This window comes from Salmo salar, chromosome ssa14, assembly GCF_905237065.1.
Source record: "Salmo salar chromosome ssa14, Ssal_v3.1, whole genome shotgun sequence".
Classification (NCBI taxonomy): domain Eukaryota; kingdom Metazoa; phylum Chordata; class Actinopteri; order Salmoniformes; family Salmonidae; genus Salmo; species Salmo salar.
This window is the reverse complement of record NC_059455.1, coordinates 65,091,540-65,112,053: the sequence shown is the minus strand read 5'-3', so window position 1 is coordinate 65,112,053 and position 20,514 is coordinate 65,091,540. Positions and strand designations below refer to the sequence as shown.

General features: G+C 41.8%; 1 protein-coding gene across 2 annotated transcripts; it reads left to right on the top strand.

Annotated features, from left to right (window-relative positions):
• The first annotated feature begins 1,682 nt into the window (after positions 1 to 1,682).
• On the top strand, positions 1,683 to 13,424 carry ke4 (Zinc transporter SLC39A7). Of its 2 annotated transcripts, none has more exon segments than NM_001139771.1 (8): positions 1,683 to 1,773; positions 2,390 to 2,727; positions 3,457 to 3,625; positions 3,955 to 4,035; positions 6,860 to 6,982; positions 9,558 to 9,644; positions 11,237 to 11,433; positions 11,681 to 13,424. In NM_001139771.1, coding segments are annotated over 7 exon segments (1,245 nt in total). In that variant the 5' UTR covers positions 1,683 to 1,773; positions 2,390 to 2,394; the 3' UTR covers positions 11,936 to 13,424.
• Positions 13,425 to 20,514: the final 7,090 nt, after the last annotated feature.

Here is a 20,514-nt window from a genome sequence, read left to right as displayed (position 1 = left end):
GTTCAATTCTCTGTCCGACTCTCTTCTCTGTATACATCAATGATGTCGCTCTTGCTGCTGGTGATTCTCTGATCCACCTCTACACACACGACACCTTCTGTATACCTCTGGCCCTTCTTTGGACACTGCGTTAACTAACCTCCAGATGAGCTTCAATGCCTTACAACTCTCCTTCCGTGGCCTCCAACTGCTCTTAAATGCAAGTAAAACTAAATGCATGCTCTTCAACCGATCACTGCACGCACCTGCCCGCCCGTCCAGCATCACTACTCTGGACGGTTCTGACTTAGAATATGTGGACAACTACAAATACCTAGGTGTCTGGCTAGACTGTAAACTCTCCTTCCAGACTCACATTAAACATCTCCAATCCAAAATTAAATCTAGAATCGGCACCCTATTCTGCAACAAAGCATCCTTCACTCATGCTGCCAAACATACCCTTGCAAAACTGACTATCCTACCGATCCTCGACTTCTGCGATGTCATTTACAAAATAGCCTCCAACACTCTACTCAACAAATTGAATGCAGTCTACCACAGTGCCATCCGTTTTGTCACCAAAGCCCCATATACTACCCACCACTGTGACCTGTACGCTCTCGTTGGCTGGCCCTCGCTTCATACTCGTCGCCAAACCCACTGGCTCCAGGTCATCTACAAGTCTCTGCTAGGTAAAGCCCCGCCTTATCTCAGCTCACCGGTCACCATAGCAGCACCCACCCGTAGTACGCGCTCCAGAAGGTATATCTCACTGTTCACCCCCAAAGCCAATTCTTCCTTCGGCCGCCTCTCCTTCCAGTTCTCTGCTGCCAATGAGTGGAACGAACTGCAAAAATCACTAAAGCTGGAGACTCTTACCTCCCTCACCAGCTGTCAGAGCAGCTCACAGATCACTGCACCTGTACATAGCTCATCTGTAAATAGCCCATCCAATCTACCTCATCCCCAAACTGTATTTATTTATTTATCTTGCTCCTTTGCACCCCAGTATCTCTATTTGCCCATTCATCTTCTGTACATTCTACCATTCCAGTGTTTAATTGCTATATTGTAATTACTTCTCCACCACGGCCTATTTATTGCCTTACCTTACATTTACATTTTAGTCATTTAGCAGACGCTCTTATCCAGAGCGACTTACAGTAGTGAATGCATACATTTCATAAATTTTTTCTCCGTACTGGTCCCTCTTATCCTACCTCATTTGCACATGCTGTATATAGATTTTTCTACTGTATTATTGATTGTATGTTTGTTTATTCCATGTGTAACTCTGTGTTGTTATATGTGTCGAACTGCTTTGCTTTATCTTGGCCAGGTCGCAGCTGCAAATGAGAACTTGTTCTCAACTAGCCTACCTGGTTAAATAAAGGTGAAATAAAAAATAAAATAAATAAAAAATCTCATTAATCCTAACTTTATATGAGAAGGGAGAGACTCTTCATCAAATAACAGAAGCATGGAGTAAGTTCATTTATTTTCTCCATCCAATATACGGGTCAGTCGATGTGCACCAATGGTAAACGGTCTGAGTTGGACGCCTTCATCAACCCACCATCGTTGAGTCCGGATGAGAGATTACAAAAACATAAATGTCGCGATATTATGACAGGTCCTCTTTATTTACACCAGCGAATGGAATCACGCGAGGTTTCTAATTATTTGATTTAATGCCACGTCTGAGAATGAATAGACACCTTTGAGACCCTTTGCTCTGTTTGGAAGAATTTGTTTGATTAACTATCATCGCAGCATAATTACAGCAGACACGTGAGTGTGTGGCAATTCGCTTATACTGCAACATTGTTGTCATCACCGCAAACGTTAGCCAACTGTTGTTTGCTATTGTACTTAGCTAGTTAGCTAATTATCCCGACAGCACGTTGCATGCAAGATAAACTGCGACACCTGCATTCCTTTAATCGCATTCACATGCATCTTTGTCGACGTGGTTAGCTGCTAGCCAGACAGTTAGTGGCTAACGTTAGATAACGTGCTAGGTACAACAATCGCATCTCTTTCAATCCACCACTTTAAGGGCATCTAGCTACGTTAGCTACTCAGCAAGGCTACTTCCCCATTTAGGACCCTTTCCTTCTTCCTGAGTCAGTCTTATACGAGGAGTCAATGGAGAAGTGTAACGTTAGGGCCATTTCCTTAGCAGAAGGCCACCATGGGAATGCTGTTGGGTGTAACGTTAGCAGATGGGATGTCAATGGAGTGTTTGATAGTGTGAATGTGATGTATGGTAACTAGCTAGTGTAACCCATCCACTGTAACTACCCACAATCATGATGAAATGAAGCTGTTGATATAAGAAGCTAGTGTTGCTGTACTAAGGCAGGCTACTGTAACCATAGATATTCCCTTTGTGTGTCTGTTCTAGGTGAGATGGCCCATGGACGTCTGCTAGCGTTAACACTGTTCTCGGGAGCAGTGCTGTTGCTAGCCACCCAGCTAACTGTTGCTCATAGCCACTCTCATGACCATGGGCATGCACACTCGCACGGGGGCGGCGGTTGCGATGGTCACTCCCATGGCAGTCAGAAACTGCACCACGGGGCGAGCAAGTGGAGTGCTGAGGCCAACCTGCCCCCAGCTGAGTCGTCACACCACGGTCACGCACATGACCATGGACATAAGCATGAGGAGAGTGGACACGGGCACACCCATGGAGGAGAGAGGGAGGGAGAGAAGAGGGACATAGTGGAGCTCTGGATGCAGGTATTGTCAGTGGAGACCTTGGAGCCATACATGAGGGACATGAATGTGTTATTGTGGATATTTGATACATGATTTTTGTCCAGATCCCGTGCTACATTTAGATGTCCATTAGTGATCATGGCCTACCTTATATCAAATCATATGCAAAATGTCACATCTTTGTCAGTCGGTATCCCTCCTGTTCATTCAAACAACCTCTTGACTTTCCTACTGAGTCCCAGTGCAAACGCAGGCTGCCTATTACTTTTCTACAAACATTTCCCTTTGCCAGTGAGTCTGTTGCTACGTTTTGTCTAGAGTTCTATTGACTCATCTGGTTTTGACTACTGGACCAGACAACCTCACTGCAGTGTACTGTCAATAACTTTCTGTCGATTTTGACTGCAGTCGAAATGCGTCTGTTATAAAGTTAACATTTTTATTTGCCGTGTTCAAGAGGGTTAGGTTTGTTAGACACTATTTTACCATTATTTAAATGCCCTGGTCAGCACGACTCAACAGGTCAACTATTTAGGTACTGTCAATTGAATTGGAATGTATATATTTGGCATTCAATTATTGAATGGGTTGGAATGTAAGTACTTTTGTAGACAGGGAATAGCCTTTCCTTATTTGATGAAGTCGATTACATTGGTTTGATACACTTGGAACTCAAAACATCCATCCTTATCAAGTGAGATTATTTTATTTTGACCTTTGTCTGTTTTTCTCTCCTATTCTTACCATTAGGCCATCGGTGCCACTCTGCTGATCAGTGCTGCTCCCTTCTTCATCCTCTTCCTGATCCCGGTCCAGTCCAATACAGACCAGAACAAGAACCTCCTTAAGGTGCTGTTGAGCTTTGCCTCTGGTGGCCTGCTGGGAGATGCCTTCCTGCACCTCATCCCTCACGCCCTGGGTTAGTGTCAGTATCACACAACTACTTGAAGTGAAGGGAGGGCATTCCACACCTTTTCCCCTAAACTATTGTTGTCACGGTAGATTTCTTAATTAAGTGAAAATAATTGATTTCCTATCTAGTTTATTGAATATTTTTGGTATTGATGGAATTAATCTTTTTAGGTATGATTCTGGGATTTAATCTTTACACAGAATAATCAGTGAAGGAAATACAACCTCTAAAATCAGCCAAAAAATACATATTTATTGGTTTGTAGTTAAACGGATGTTGTCATGCCAGTCTGATATCCATTGTAATTCTTTCTTATCTCTCACTTGTTTACACAGTGCCTCACTCTCACCATGGAGACGAGGGACACGGCCACTCACATGACAGTGAAGAATCACAGGATCATGGCCACTCACATGGTATATCAACATTTACGAACACCATCGTATTATCCAGCTGATACATTACATATATTTTTTAATTTAACCTTTTGTTTAACCAGGAAAAGCCCAATTATTTTCAGTCTCTTTTTCAAGGGAGACCTGGCCAAGAAGGCAGCAACAATCAATACATTACAGAATTAAAACCATACAACATGATCCAGCCTAAAAAAAATGCATTTACACTCCTCCGTAACAGTCTCCCATCAATATTTTAAATTCATTCAGTGGCACTAACGTATATCTAGATGAAGCATGGATTGTAGAATTTTCCATGCCTCTGGTGCACAAGAAGAGAAGGCAGTCTTGCCTAATACTGTGAATGTACTGGGGACTTTAAGTAGCAACCACCTAGCAGACCAGGTATGGTAACTGCTGGTGGTGGAGACCAGACTACAGAGTTAGAGGGAGTTTACCCAAAAGGGCTTTGTAGATGAACACATACAAATTTTCGCTTTCTGCGCATATAAAGTGTGGTTCAACCTACCATTTGGTACAAGGTGCAATGGTGGGTGAGTGACTTGGCTTTGTAATAAAGCGCAAGGATGCATGATAAACAGAGTCCAGTCTCGGTAAGACAGGAGGCTGCATGCATATACAACAAGTCACCATAATCAATTACAGAGAGAAGTGGCCTGAACAAACTTCTTTCTAGGCATAAGTGGGAAGCAAGCCTTATTACGAAAATAAAAACCCATTTTCAATTTAAACTATCCTCACAAGATTATCCATATAAACGTTAAATGACAACTTGTCATCTAACCATAGGTATTTGTTGGATGACACTTTTTCAATGGATAAGCCGCCAGATGTGACAATGCTAACCTTCTCTGGCTGAGTGCGAGCTCTGGTAAAGGTCATGAACTTAGTTTTTTTTTTCTACATTCAAGACCAGTTTGAGACCATAGCGGGAGTAGTGTAGTGACCGAAAAAGCAGTCTGGAGCTTTTCAACAGCCTGAACCAGAGGAGCACATGAATATGACTTTATCATCTGCATACCCATTTCTTAAATCATTAATATAAAGGGAGAACAACACAGGAGCTAAAATGGAACCCTGGAGCACACCTCTATTAATCGCAAAAAAGCCAGACTTGTGATTGTCAGTATATACACATTGTGTTCTGTTAGAAAGTTAGTTTCTTAACCAATTTAGTGCCCCTTCCCTGAGACCAATGTTACTGAGTCTCGCTAACAACAATTCATGGTCAACTGAATCAAATGCCTTTGATAAATCCACAAACACAGCAGCACAATGTTGCTTTTTATCAAGTGCATTAATGATGTCGTTTGCCACTGCCATAGCTGAAGTTGTGGTGCTGTGCCCCGATCTAAAGCCAGACTGAACCCTACTCAGTATGTTCTTTTCAATTAAGATGTTTTTAAGTGAGTTCACTAGGGATTCATAGACTTTGGAGATAGGACGATAGTTATTAGCATCTGAGGGATCTCCACCCTTTAGCAATGGGAGGACATAAGTTGATTTCCAAATGCTGGGTATGAAATTGGTCCAGAGACTCAAGTTGAAAATGTGAGCCACAGGTTGAGTAATAATACCAGCTTCTACCTTTAAGAGGTAGGGGTCCAGGTTGTCTGCACCTGCAGACTTTTTAGTGTCTATTGCCTTTAGTGCTTTATAGACCTCAGCATAAGAAACAGGCACAAAGTTAAAATGGTTCACATAATGGCCTATATCATAGTTGACTGTAACAGAGCTTACATTCGAGGCCTGGGCCCCACCATTATCAAAAACTGAAGCAGCAGATATGAAGTGCTTGTTAAAAACCCCTACAATATGGGCTTTATCCTTCACTTCATTAGAATCCATCATTAAATGGTCAGGAAGGCTAGAGGCTACATTAGAACCTGACACTGATTTGATTAGCTTCCAGAACTTGGTAGGGTTGTTTAGGTTCTCTGTGACTACATTTAAATAGTAATATGATTTGGACTTCCTGATCAATCCTGTGCATTTGTTTCTTAGAGCTCTGAAGGAGGCCCAGTCAACAGGAGCATTTGTATGTCTGGCTTGAGCCCAAGAGACATCTTTCTAATTAATTCTGCCAAGTTATCTGAAAACCAGGGATTGGCCCTTCCACTGATTCTAAATGTCTTCACAGGGGCATGCTTATCACAAATGGACACAAATTTCATATAAAAATAGTCCCAGGCAGTGTCAACATCGGGAATCAGACTTACTCTGTCAATATTATGGTACAGATCATGTAAGAATGCTTGCTCATCAAACTGTCTAAAATGTCTTAAAAATATAACCGGGTTTGGCTTTGGCCATTTTTGTATTTCTAACACAAGCAATTGCACAGTGATCACTGACATCATTACAGAATATCCCAGTTGATGTGTATTTGTGAGGGGTATTCGTTAGAATAATGTCCAATAGAGTTGATTTGTTAGGTGCTCTGGGATTCTGTCTTGTAAGCACATGAATTAATTGAGCGAGATTGAGACATTACCAGAGATATAAAAGCATAACAGTATATATGTTGCCCAATGCGTGAGGACTTGGCGGAGCCAGCACCATTGTCAATAAAACGAGCTGAGTCTTTCGATAGTTTGAGATAATGGAAGGATGCCATCAAGTGTAGGTCCAGTTGCGTTTGAGAATGGAATAAATGCAATTGCAGAGAGAGACCAAGTGCCTGGTGGTATTGACATGATGGTCTCGTCGGAGTGTTTGCAAATTGTAGGGCGTAAGGTGACGATGATTCACTCACCCATTGATCATTCAGCCCCCATTTTGGCAAACAGCATGTCCCTGACGGTGCTCCTTATCATACCTGTAGGTGCCGCCCATGGTCACATGATGTCAGTAGGGCTGTGGGTCCTCGGAGGAATTGTGGCCTTCCTGGTGGTGGAAAAATTTGTTCGCCTCCTGAAGGAAGGACATGGACATGGACACTCTCACGGTGGGTAATCCATTTTAATTGGAGTTTGTAGCACAGGGGAAAAACAAAAGGCCAATTTGAATTGATGCATGTGCACCTGCTATATCAATTCAACATGAGCTTTATTTTTTTACTATAACTCAAATGATCCCTCTGTGTGCAATGCATTTTTTTCCCTCCTGTTGACCACTTAGTGCATTTGGAAGTATTCAGACCCCTTGACTTTTTGCACATTTTGTTAAATTACAGCCTTACTCTCAAATGGATTAAATTGTTTTTAACCCATCAATCTAGACAATGCCCCATAATGACAAAGCAATACCCCATAATGATATAAAAAAAACCTTAAAATATTACATTTACATAAATAATCAGACCATTTACTTAGTACTTTGTTAAAGCACCTTTGGAAGCGATTACAGCCTCGGGTCTTCTTGGGTATGACCCTACAAGCTTGGCACACCTGATTTTTGGGAGGTTTCTCCCATTCTTCTCTGCAGAGCCTCTCAAGCTCTGTCAGGTTGGATAGAGAGTGTCGTTGCACAGCTATTTTCATGTATCGCCGGAGATTTTCGATCAGGTTTGAGTCCGGAATCTGGCTGGGCCACTCAAGGACATTCAGAGACTTGTCCCTATGCCACTGCTGCATTGCCTTGGCTGTGTGTTTAGGGTTGTTGTCCTGTTGGAAGGTGAATTCCAGTCTGAGGTCCTGAGTGCTCTGGAGCATGTTTTCATCAAGGAACTTTGCTCCCTTCATCTTTCCCTCGATTCTGACTAGCCACCAGTCCCTGCTGCTGAAAAACATCCCCACAGCATGATGCTGCCACCCATGCTTCACCGTAGGGATGGTGGCAGGTTTCCTCCAGACATGATGCTTGAGATTCAGGCCAAAGAGTTTAATCTTGATTTCATCAGACCAGAGAGTCTTATTTCTCATGCTCAGAGTCCTTTAAGTGCCTTTTGGTATACTCCAAGCGGGCTGTCATGTGCCTTTTACTGAGGAGTGGCTTCCGTCTTGCTATTATACAATTAAAGGCCTGATTGGTGGAGTGCTGCAGAGATGGTTGTCCTTCTGGAAGGTTCACCCACCTCCAGAGGAACTCTGGAGCTCTGTCATTGACCATCGGGTTCTTGGTCACCTCCCTAACCTAGGCCCTTCTCCCCCAATTGCTCAGTTTGGCCGGGCGGCCAGCTCTAGGAAGAGTCTTGGTGGTTCTAGACTTCTTCCAACGATGGAGGCCACTGTTCTTGGGGACCTTCAATGCTGCACATATTGTTTTGGTACCCTTCCCCAGATCTTTGCCTCGACGCAAACCTGTCTCTGAGCTCTACGGACAATTCCTTTGACCTCCATGGCTTGGTTTTTGCTCTGACATGCACTGTCAACTGTGGGATCTTACATAGACAGGCGTGTGCCTTTCCAAATCATGTCCAATCAATTGAATTTACCACAGGTGGACTCCAGTCAAGTTGTAGAAACATGTCAAGGATGATCAATGGAAACAGGATGCACCTGAGCTCAATTTTGAGTCTCATAGGAAAGGGTCTGAATACTTAAAAAATATAAGGTATTTCAACAAAAAAAATACATTTGCAAAAATGTCTAAACCTGTATTCACTTTGTCGTTATGGTGTAGTGTGTAGATTGATGAGGAAAAAATTTAATCAATTTTAGAATATGGCTGTAACGTAACAAAATGTGGAAAAAGTCAAGGGGTCTGAATACTTTCTGAATGAACTGGATGCATTGCATGTCTATTGTTATGGAATAGGTTAGGTAGTTAAATGATCATTTTAGTCATTTAACAGATGCTCTTATCCAGAGTGACTTATAGAACCAATTAGGTTTAAGTGCCTTGCTCAAGGGCATGTCGACAGATTTTACATCTTGTCTGCTCAAGGATTAGAACCAGCGACCTTTTGGTTACTGACCCAACGCTCTTAGTTTAGGGTTTAGGAGCATAGTTGCACTACACTACCACTTCCCACACTCCATCCCCAGAGGTCAGCAGCTCTGCCAAAAAGTATTGTGAAGCCTTGATAAGCACACAGGGGTGAGCAATTAGGAAGGATCTGCAATCAGTGTGAGATGGTATCTTTAGTTTTGGTGTAGGCCTTTTTGTACTTTTGTTTTTCTAAATATTTATTTTGTCACCATGAACAAATGATAATCTGCTTGGGCTAGCTGACTCATGTGTCAGGATTGAGCAGGCCCTGGAACCAGGTAAAGTGGTTGTCTCTTGGGCACATGCATACCACATGGTCCACATAGTCTGTCCTCTCACATACATTCACAGGTTAAATCCGGTTACAGATTTAATTTAGCTAGGCCTAGGACCCCTAGACCTAGTGAATGTAGCCAAATCTTTAGGCTAGCAGCTAGTTAGTTTTGTAACATGACCTCTGGGTCCATTCTGAACATTGATTCATTGAGATTTTCCTCTTACTACTGTATGGTTAGGGGATTTGATGCTACTCTTCTAAGCCGTCATTGTAAATAAGAATGTGTTCTTAACTGACTTGCCTTGTTAAATAAAGGGGGATGGTCAGTACACCATAGAGTTATGCACATGTATTTTTTTTCTCCTATTTTCAGCTGCTCCTAAGGCAAAGGAGAGTGACGGGGAGGAAAAAAATAAGGGTGAGAAAGATGGAAAAGAAAGCAAAGATGAGAAAACTACAGGTAAGAAGAGTTGACTAATTGCCACTTAATTTCTTAGTGGGCAGTTTGCCTTTACTGAAATGGCGTTTTTAAAATCTCAAAACCAATTTTGCTCAAAGAGAATATGCACTTTGACAGCATTTCATTTACCAGCCTCCAATCAATCCTGTTTCTCTGTTATTGCGTGTAACTGTTGCGATTATTGTCCATTCTCCCTTCTCAATATTAAGCAGGGCAAAGACATTTTGGTGATTTCTGGTACACCAAAATAAATCTCAAACAGCATGTTTTTGGACTCATTCAGCAATTTTTACCAGATTAAGTAGAATACCATTTGAAATGAATATCGAAAGTTACATTTATATTCCTAAAACATACGTTTCCGGTGGCAAATCATTTTGAGAAATAGCCCAATGTCATAACAGTTTTAATGTGTCCAAATCAATAACCAATATGTAGAAACAGTTCCTGATGTATTGTAAAAATAAAATGTACTATCTACACACATGTGCAAGAATAGTAATCAGATTACTTATAAACATTTTTTATATTTTTTATTAAAGGACACCTTATAAACTGCACACACACCAAATTGATAGATCACTCATAACGATTAGGGGGGAAAGCAAGTTGTATGTGCTGTTGAAACTACGACAACTCAAAAACCACATGGAAACTGGAGGGGGGTGCGGGATATTCCCCAATGCTGGAAGGGGGGCCCCGAGTGAAAGTTTGGGAACCCCTGGGTTAGAGGACAACTTGTAGAAGACGCTTAGCTACATTTAGAAGTGTTGCAGTTTGATTCAAGTCGGTTGCCAACGTGGTAAGTGTAACGCCAATTTGTTTTGTTAATCACCTCCATCGATATCAAGTTGGAATCAGTACAATCGGTGTGTATGCGCTGTTTAAACTAACACGATTCAAAATCATCTAAATTCTAGAATATCGGATGGAGATTCTGGGAGGCTGCTGAAACAGGGCAGAAACAAATGAGTTGCTTTGTTATTTAACGTCAACGAATCGCGACCCCCGGCTTAGGATATCAACACTGACAAGGGTTGGCTGTTATTTAGGTGATAGTTTGGATCTCAAATCAGTGTGTTGGTGTGCGGCCATCAACTTTTTATACAGAGAGCCACAAAATGTTCTGGGCCATTTGAGCTTTAAAATTAGAACGCTGTTGTAAGTCCTGCGACTGACAGGCGCGTATCACAAAATCAATGGTACCAAATCTGTTTAAAGCGATCCGTTTAATACATTCGTGATGACTGTAAACTTGGATATTAACATGACCAATCTGAAGAAAAAAGGATGTATATAATTCCACTATATTGTACGTGTTGAAAATGCAAGCTTGTGTAAGGTACTAACATGTTTTGTCCAGCATAGGGAAATGAGCGTAATATAACAATTAAATATGTCAAAGTAATTCAATATTTTTATATATGATAGTAAATGTAGTACACTAACATTTTTACAACAATTGACATCTATTTATTTGTACTTTAACAATGGAGGGAGTTAAAAAAATGCTCCTAAGCACAATTTAACCAGGCGCTCTAGACTAGAGTACATACGTTCTGTGCTGAAGTTTGACGTCCCTGTCAATATAGATATCAAGGTATCGGGCTACCTGAACCTGGCTGCTGACTTCACACACAATTTCACTGACGGGCTGGCCATCGGGGCATCGTTCCTGGTGGGCCCAGCAGTAGGCACAGTCACCACTCTCACCATCCTGCTGCACGAGGTGCCCCACGAGATTGGCGACTTTGCCATCCTCGTCCAGTCTGGCTGCACCAAGAAGAAGGTAATGCACAAGCTTCAGCTTTTCATAACAATTGATGTTACACATACTGATGTCACACAGGAAATGGAAATGTGCTTGACTATGTACTGAAACATGCTCGGTACAAGTTATGTCATGACTGCAACACAAAGCCTATTCACACATGGTGGCAGCTGTAAGATTTGTGTGTCTTCTCTGTTTGAACAACCTGCATCAGAAAGTCTCTGTAGGTAGAGATGTCCATTGACAACTTCCTCTTTCCTATCAGGCCATGTGTCTACAGCTGCTGACAGCCTTGGGGGCTCTTGCCGGCACAGCCTGCTCCCTATTGGCTGAGGGGGTGGGCGCGGCCGCCACAGCCTGGATCTTGCCATTCACCGCAGGTGGCTTTGTGTACATCGCCACAGTGACGGTCCTGCCTGAGCTGCTGGTTGGGCGCTCTAGTCTGGGCCAATCGGTGATGGAGATCCTGGCGATGCTGGTTGGAATTTACATGATGGTGCTAATCGCAGAGTATGAGTGAGAGTATGAGTGAGAGTATGAGTGAGAGCTTTCACAGGACTATTTGTTCCAAAGAGAACCTGAATAGGGAGTTGCATTTCAACACCAACCAACTGGAGGATGATGACGATCTGAACTATACAAAGTCCTCATCAGCATAGGTCAGACATTTGCAAGCAAGGCAGATGACTGGTAGTTGTAGTCCATTATAATTGCGCAGTTCATTCCCTTTTTAGTCACAAAAAGGCAACCCAAAACAATGTGTGTTTAAGTTGCTGTTAACTGTTGAATCTGTCCATTAGTTAAAACGAAAATCAAGAACGGCCTCCACACCAATATTTGTAATGTTTACTTTTGCCTTTAATTGTACTGTCAGAGATCACAGATTGAACACAATAGAACTAGACAGTTAAGTGGTAGGGCATTTTCCTGGATTTAAATGAAGGGTATTTTTGGATCAGTATATTAGCCTACAACTGGAACATTCCAATTAAATTAAATGGGCATAATATTTGAACGTATACCACCTAAACCAGGTCCCCAAATAGCGGCTATCTTGGATACTTGACATTGAGGAAAAGAGTGTCCTGAAATGTCATCAGCTTCCTGAATGGGGCTTATTGGGAAAGATGAATAAGCTGCTTTAGATATAGTACACAGCAGTTACTGACCAAGCTAACTAGGAAGCCAGGGAGATTTTCTTGTTAAAAGGTTTTCATACATGCATTTACTGTACTTCCACATTATGCATGTATTTAGGGTGGGCTATCCATGTCGAAACTGAACCTATTATCCAGAGTAACAGGATTTGGGGGAAGTAGACAGTCTTTGAAACTGATTTCTTCAACCTTCAACCAACCGTAAGGTCTTGTCCAAGTGATGTTTGCCCTTTTGAACAACTGAATGATGAACCCTCTTCTACTTTTTAGTGTTTATAAACCACTGCTGCAACAGGTTTTGTTGAATTGTGACGACTATTATTTTGGGGGATTTATACATGTTCACTTGCGTACAGTACTCAAACCTGCTCTCCCTCTGCTCTTGACGAATACAGTAGGCATTGTGTCATTAAGACAATCAATGCTGTAGCTGTTTTGTGTTTAGAAAGAAGTCGCTCACCCTGGACCATTCTGTATGTACACGACTGCATCTCTGGCCTGATTGCGAACTGATCCTATGCCCCTATCCACAGGACCTTGTTGACTTCCGTCTTGTGGATCTAAAACTGTTTGTACTGCCAATATTGTATAGTAAGCTGCTTTACCTAGGTTTCTGTGATAAGTATATTGTTTCCATCCAATGTATTCCTTACGTCAAGTCTTATCAGATGCTTGAGGTTGTCAACAGCCTATAGATGGGTGCAATGGCTTGATTTGTCATCATACTTTTTAATCACAGGGAACAAGGTTAAAGTGGTGTGTGGGAGATTTATTAAGAGCAGGGGCAAAGAGGAGTGGTGTAATTTGTTACTTTTTCATTAAACAATTGATTCTCTCATGTTTCACACCATCTTTTACTGGTTACCTGTTTTTTATTAGATAATTGATGCAAGACAATTATGAAAAATACAAGCAATCCAATACTTGAGTAGCTTGGAATCTGACCTAGGCTAGTTATTAGGGGGAAAATTACCAATTGATCACAAACCATAGACACAGGCTAAATGTGGCCATATTCTTATATACAAGAGTATGTGGACACCCCGTCAAATGAGTGGATTTGGCTATTTCAGCCCCACCTGTTGCTGACAATTGTATAAAATCGAGCACACAGCCATGCAATCGCCATAGTTAAACATTGGTAGTAGAATGGCCTTACTGATGAGATCAGTGACTTTCAAAGTGGCACTGTCTGTCATAGGATGCCACCTTTCCAACAAGGCAATTCATCAAATTTCTGCCCTGTTAGAGCTGCCCCGGTCAACTTCACTGTTATTGTGAAGTGGAAACGTCTAGGAGCAACTGAACATGGACAAGGCGCATGAGAAAAAGGACAGCCACCGGAGGAGAATCAAGGGGACCAAGTGCTTTGACATCCAGGCGAATGACTTGGCTTGGAAGAAGGACGAAAGGAAGGTAAGACCTGGGAAAGCTTGGTCCTCTTTTGCTCCTAGCTGGGGTCACCATCTGTTAAGGTGAATATAAAAATCTCATAACTATTTGCTTTTGCAGACTCGTGGTGGACCGCATCGCCATGCTGTCAGCAGTACCAACACTGGCCCAGGGGTTTCTCCAAATAGTCAATCTCACGGCTAACCACTGGGTTACGTTCAGTAACCGCCATTTCCAGGTAGGTGCTGATAAGGTGTATGACTCCAGTGGTCATGACACCACCCTGGTGTTTCTCTCACAACTCATCTCTCTTTTCCAGGCACCATCCCTTACCTCCCTTATCAACCCCACTGACATAAAAAGATTTGACGTCCTTTATTTTCTGTCTGCCATTAACATTATTGCATGTCTAATCAATCATTTAAATTAAATTGTTCAATAAATGTATTTTTATAGACCTGATAATCCTTTAACCTGTGTGTTTGCTTGTTTACGTCTGTCTTACCCTTTTCCCTTTACTCTGCTCCTGTTCTCCAGGACCTAGGGGGTTCTAACACCCAGATGTGGATCCACCTGATGTCCTCCATTACAAACATCCTCCAACTTTTCATTACATCAGCTACTGTTATTGTCATATTTTAGTTCATTATTTTTATTTTTACAGGGACAGTGCACATTAATCAACGTTTCAGTAAAAGTGCCGGTTTTAGCCAGCTGGCTAATTTTCAACCGCAGTCCCTGGGCAGGTTATTAAAAACAATTACAATATAGACAATCAATGAACAGTGAGCACACACAGAGCAACATAGGACAAGCAAGACATAGCATACAGACAGAGCAACATAGAACAAAAAGCAACAAGACAAAATCCATAAAAGCAACAGTGTTTCCACACCTCACAAGCTGCAGACAACATGGAAAGCGGCAATACACAGCTAGGAATTATGTTCACAAATCTGATTGACCTTTAGCCATGTCTTCATGTTTTTTGTGAAAGTGTGATAGGTGGTGCAGTTATTTGTGTCTGATGGTAGTGTCTTCCAGACATGGGAAGTTCTCACAGAGAAAGCAGATTGACTAACGGTGCTTTTCCTTAAGGGAACTATACAGTCACCTCTCATTGCAGACCTTGTGGATCTGCTGCCATATGTTTGGGTTTTCTGTTTAACAAAAATACTGAATGGAGGGGGAGCCAGGCCATTTAGGATCTTGAATACAAGACATGCGTCGGTGTATTGCACAAGATTTTCCCAACTCAGGAGCTCATGCTTTCTGAGGATGTAATAGTGATGATGGCTATTGGGCTTCCTATCAAGCACTTTGAGAGCCTGTTTGTAGACAGACTGAATAAGTTTTAATGTTGTACAGCAAGCTTGGGCCCAACTAGTCAAGCAGTATGTTAAGTGGGGGAGTATCATAGATTTGAAATAGAGTTTTGCTACCTCTGTAGTCAAACAATTTCGTATAAGTCTGAAATTAGCTAGGTTGAATTTGGTTATTTGAATTACCTTTTTCACCTGTTTTTTAAAAGAGAGGTTGGAATCAAGTATGATGCCAAGTTACTTAAAATCAGACACCACCTGGAGCTTCTCCCCTGACACATAGACATCTGGCCCAGTAGCATCTGTTGCCCTCTTTGTGAAGAACATGCAGACAGTTTTTTTCCCACATTGAGATGCAAACACGAGTCACTGAGCCACTTTGTAACCTGGACCATTACAGTAGTGAGTTCTTGTGCAGCTTGTTGTTTGCTCTTTGCATGCACATATCACTGTATCATCTGCATACATTTGAACTTCAGACCCACTACAGACAGATGGCAGATCATTAATGTACAGGCTGAACAGGAGGGGCCCCAGTATTGACCCTTGGGCCACGCCCACATCATAGCTAAGAGTGGGCGACAGCTCATTGCTCACTCTGTCACACTGAGTTCTGCCTTCAAGGTATGATTTCATCCATCTCAAGGCATCGGGGGAAAAGTTGAACTTGGACAATTTTGTGATGAGAACCTCATGGTTAACAGTATCAAAAGCCTTCCTTAGGTCCAGAAACACAGCCCCAACAATGCCCCCTTTGTCCATCTTGGACTTCATATTTTCCGGAAGAAAGCAGTTGGTCGTTTCTATGGAGTGTTTCGCTCTGAAGCCAAACTGCATGGAGTGTAATGTCAAGGGGCTGTTGTTGAGGTGGGCAATCAGTTGTTCTGCTACACACTTTTCAACAACCTTCGACACCACAGGTAGTATACTAATGGGCCTGTAGTTACTCACGTCAGCAGGGTCGCCCGATTTAAAGATGGTCGTTATTATGGCCGACTTCCGTACCCTTGGAAACACCTCCTGACCAATAGATGTGTTGGTGACCTTAGTAATGGGGCCAATGAGTGACTCTTTGTAGTTTTTAAGAAAGGTAGAGTCCAGCCCAAACACATCTTTGGCTTTAGAGTTCTTTAGTGAGCTAATCACCTTGTTCACCTTTGACTCAGAAACCTCCCTTATGATGAAGACAGGTTGAGCGTCATTCACTAGCACTGAGCCCAAGAAACCAGTGGAGGGGTTCTGTATCAGTACCCTGACAGAGTCAACAAAGTAGGAATTGAAGGCTATTTCTATTTTGACTGCATCCTGTGTTAGATTGTTATTCACCATGATTTCTAGTCTTTTTGCAGTGTTACTATGGTCTTTCCATGTTAACTTTTTTAGATTCTCCCAGATAAATTTAGAATTTCCCTTTGTTTGACCAATTATGTTAATAAAAACGTTTGCCTTGGCCTGTCTGATTTCTTTCATCACCTTATTTCTCAACATGGTAAACCTACGTCTGTCATGCTCTAATTTGGATTTTAGGGCTGTTTTTAGAGCATAATCTCGTTCTCTCATCAATTTCCAGATTTCTCCATTTAGCCAAGGAAGAGTGCTCTTTTGGCCAGGTATATTCTTTAATGTAAATCATCAGACCCCCTCCTCTTCCTTCAATCCTGTCTCCTGAAAACATTGTAGCCAGGCACAATCAAAGCAGCATATGGAGAGTTTTTCTGAAAGGCAGAGGAAGTCAAGGTTGGAGTCTGAGAAGATGTTGAATGACACTGCGAATGTTCAAGTGCCCCCCTAGTAGTCCCTTGGGCTTAGCTCGTGGGTTCCCGATGACTTGAGAGTGATTGACACATTGAAAAAAGTGACATTTTCTGTTATTCTGACTGCTGGGTTTAGGCTGTTTTTATTAGGGGCAGTTCGGTAGTGCAATTAACTATCCATCCCGCTTGCACTGGATGCGGGGAACTAATTAAAACAGCTTGCGGACCAGAAGCAGAGTCAGGGATCGCATATAGCGACTTGGATATGTTTGAAGAGTCAAATTCCATCCTGGAGCCGGGTGAGTCGAGAGAAACCATGGGACCATAGCACTCACCCACTTCCACAGCGTCGACTATCAGTGGACGAGGCCATCCACTGCTTTCCACTCCGGTGAGTATCGCTGGCTCGGTGATATTAGGCCCAGGGTTGAGTTGCACATCCCCGGAGAGCAGGAGGGCAGTGAACAGGTCGTTTAACAGTTTCTGATAAATGTTGGACTTGTGTTTGTTCCGCCTAAGCAGGTCAGTGGAATAGGGAGCGAGGTAGACTTGGCCATTATTCAGAACATTATGGTATGCTGTGTACTGTCCGCTCCCGTGGAACGGTGAACTAATGTGTTTGGTGTTGATATTCTCCGGCAGTAGATTGATTGTGTCATCCCAGCAAGGACGCACTGAGATTATCAGTAGAGCAGCTACATAACTGACAATCATGGCAATGTACTGGAGATAAAATGCATCATTGCTCTTTAAATCTATGCATAAATGACTTAGCTGGGGTTGGCGTACACCTGATGTTTTAGATAAAATAACAGCATCTGTAGGAGAACCAGCACCTGCCGCACCACCCTCCCTTCCGTCATTATCTGCTAAACAAGAGCAATAACTATCATACTTGGCACATAATGTGAGATGCACAGATTAGCTAAAAACACTAGCACTGCAAACACTCAGAACAAAGAGGGCAGCAGCGCCTGGACTTTACAGTTTCCCTCTTTGAGTCAACCTTCCAAGACTTACTACCTGTTAAAAACAGGCAGAACCTCCTATCCACACAGCATCCACCTCCTCTCTATTCCACACACCAGAATTCAGTATTTCAGTCTGATTGCCATGTGAGTGTACAACAAAAAAATCTGAAAGGAAATTGACACACGTACCAAAAAAATATAAACGTTTATGTATTTTAAATCTAAAATATTGCCAGATTGTTTTTCACAGCTGTTTCATAAGGTGTTCATTATTGTAAATTGTAACATATCCCTTGATGGTATTTGTTAGTTCAACATTATTAATTGTTGTATCATAAGACCTACAATAGATATAGACTACCGTTCAAAAGTTTGGGGTCACTTAGAAATGTCCTTGTTTTTGAAAGAAACGTGCATATTTTGTCCACCTCCAATTGATCAGAAATATAGTGTAGACATTGTAAATGGCCAGCAACAAAACTCGTCAGTCTAGTCTTGTTCTGAGAAATTAAGGCTATTCCATGCGAGAAACATTAACAATGTCTACACTGTATTTCTGATCAGTTTGATGTTATTTTAATGGACAAGGACATTTTTTTTTATCATAAGAGGACGAATATTATTTCAGTGTAGACGAGGGAATGCCTGTTTTAAACTAAAAACATGACAGCCAGACAAGCCAGTGTATGATTCAAATGTATTTGAATATGAATGGAGTGGAAATTGGGTGACTTTGATCTGTAAGGTGTGTGTGTGTGTGTGTGTGTGTGTGGGGGTCTTCATGTGTATCAAATCTGTAGGCGATTGTGTGCTAAATCGATGACAAACAGCTGAAATGTTCAGGCTTCATCATGATCTGTGATCAAAACAGTGTTTTCGATTGCGTTTAGTTTAAGGATATGTGTAAGAATGCAACTGTGCTGAAATGACTAGCCTGATTCAATGGGATTCTCCTGAATAATAAATGTTTATATCTGTTAAGCTGTTTGGTCTATGCATAGACCAATACCGATTCAAAATTTTTGATATTTTGCGATAGGCATAGCTCTAAATGGCAGAGCATTTAATAAACCACCACATTTTCCTGTGATGTTGAGGCTGAGCAAGATCTTCAATACAGGGGCGGAAATCCCGGGGGTGACGGGGGGGACACGACCTCCCCATCCTGGGAAAAATATGATTTGTCCCCCCCAATATATCACTGAAACATAACTATGTAATTTATATAATATTAATAATACACAATGAAAGCAATTGTGCTGATTATAGACACTTAATAGCGCGTTTTTAAGTTTCAAAAGATTGCAACCCCCCCACCCTTTGCCTCACAATGGTTTGATCCACTGCCAGTTCCTTAGCTTGCTAGGTAACAGAGAGGTCGTATCTACTGTCTGAAAGGCACTCAATGCACGTAACTGACGTGAGGTTAATCCAGTCAATCGCGCACACACACTAGCTGAATATGCAGAGCTAGCGCGCAAATATTAACTATTAAGCTAGCTAGTACCTATTCCATTTATGTGGCCTCGTCAAAGATGGAATCTTTGCTATCGTCAATTTATTCCGAGATCAGCATGCAGATGATGTAAGTTAGTGCTTCAAAGTCCCTGTGATAAGGTTAGCGATAAACTGAAATCCAAACTGAACAGAACTACACTCTCTTCTACCATTGTCTTAAATATATTTAATGGACTCGTTGCAAAAGCTAAATTGTCGCAAGGGAACTTTTATTTATTTATTTTATTTAACCCGGGTAGCAAAGATTATAGCAAACTCCACTGAAAATGAATTGGTGCTCGCTAGCTTTGCAAATTCAGCTATTGTTGGAAGCCAGCCAATATGAAACAAACTATTACAATTACAAAAGGTTGCAGCATATGTTGTGTAAATGGTGAACTCATACAGCTGTTAACTCTTGTCATTATAATCCGTTTCACATTTGCTAGCTACCTTTTAGATCGAAGCCCAAATAGAATGATAGAAGATGATAGAAGCCCATCTCCTACTGTAAATAACCTACACACTGTGTGTGTAGCCAGCCAGCCAGCCAGGTAGAAAAATGGCACAAAAATAAAAGACGGACATCAGAGTATTTTTCAATACACCAAAACGCATAGTAAGAACCCTAATATCTCAAAGACTAGTTGATAAAATGTTCATAAGAAAGAAATGAAATTCTAATGGAAATGTTTCACAATGATGTAATTAGGCAGAGCAGGCAACAGATGGCACACAGACCGCGGAGTTGGGGACAGATATGCAGGGACAGACTGGCAGAGACAGGGAGTCTCAGGTAAGTTTGTTGAGTCTTTGTTTGGCAACATTATGTAAGGTTCTCAATTTTTTTGACTTGTAAAATAGGAACATAATTGGAAAATGCCATGGATACCCCCACTCTCAACTTAAACTGGTGACTGAACTAAGATTTGTTAAAGGCAATGGTATTGCTGTTGTGATTAGTTGTGTAGTTTTGGGTACCGGTAGTTAGGAGTACGGCAAACAC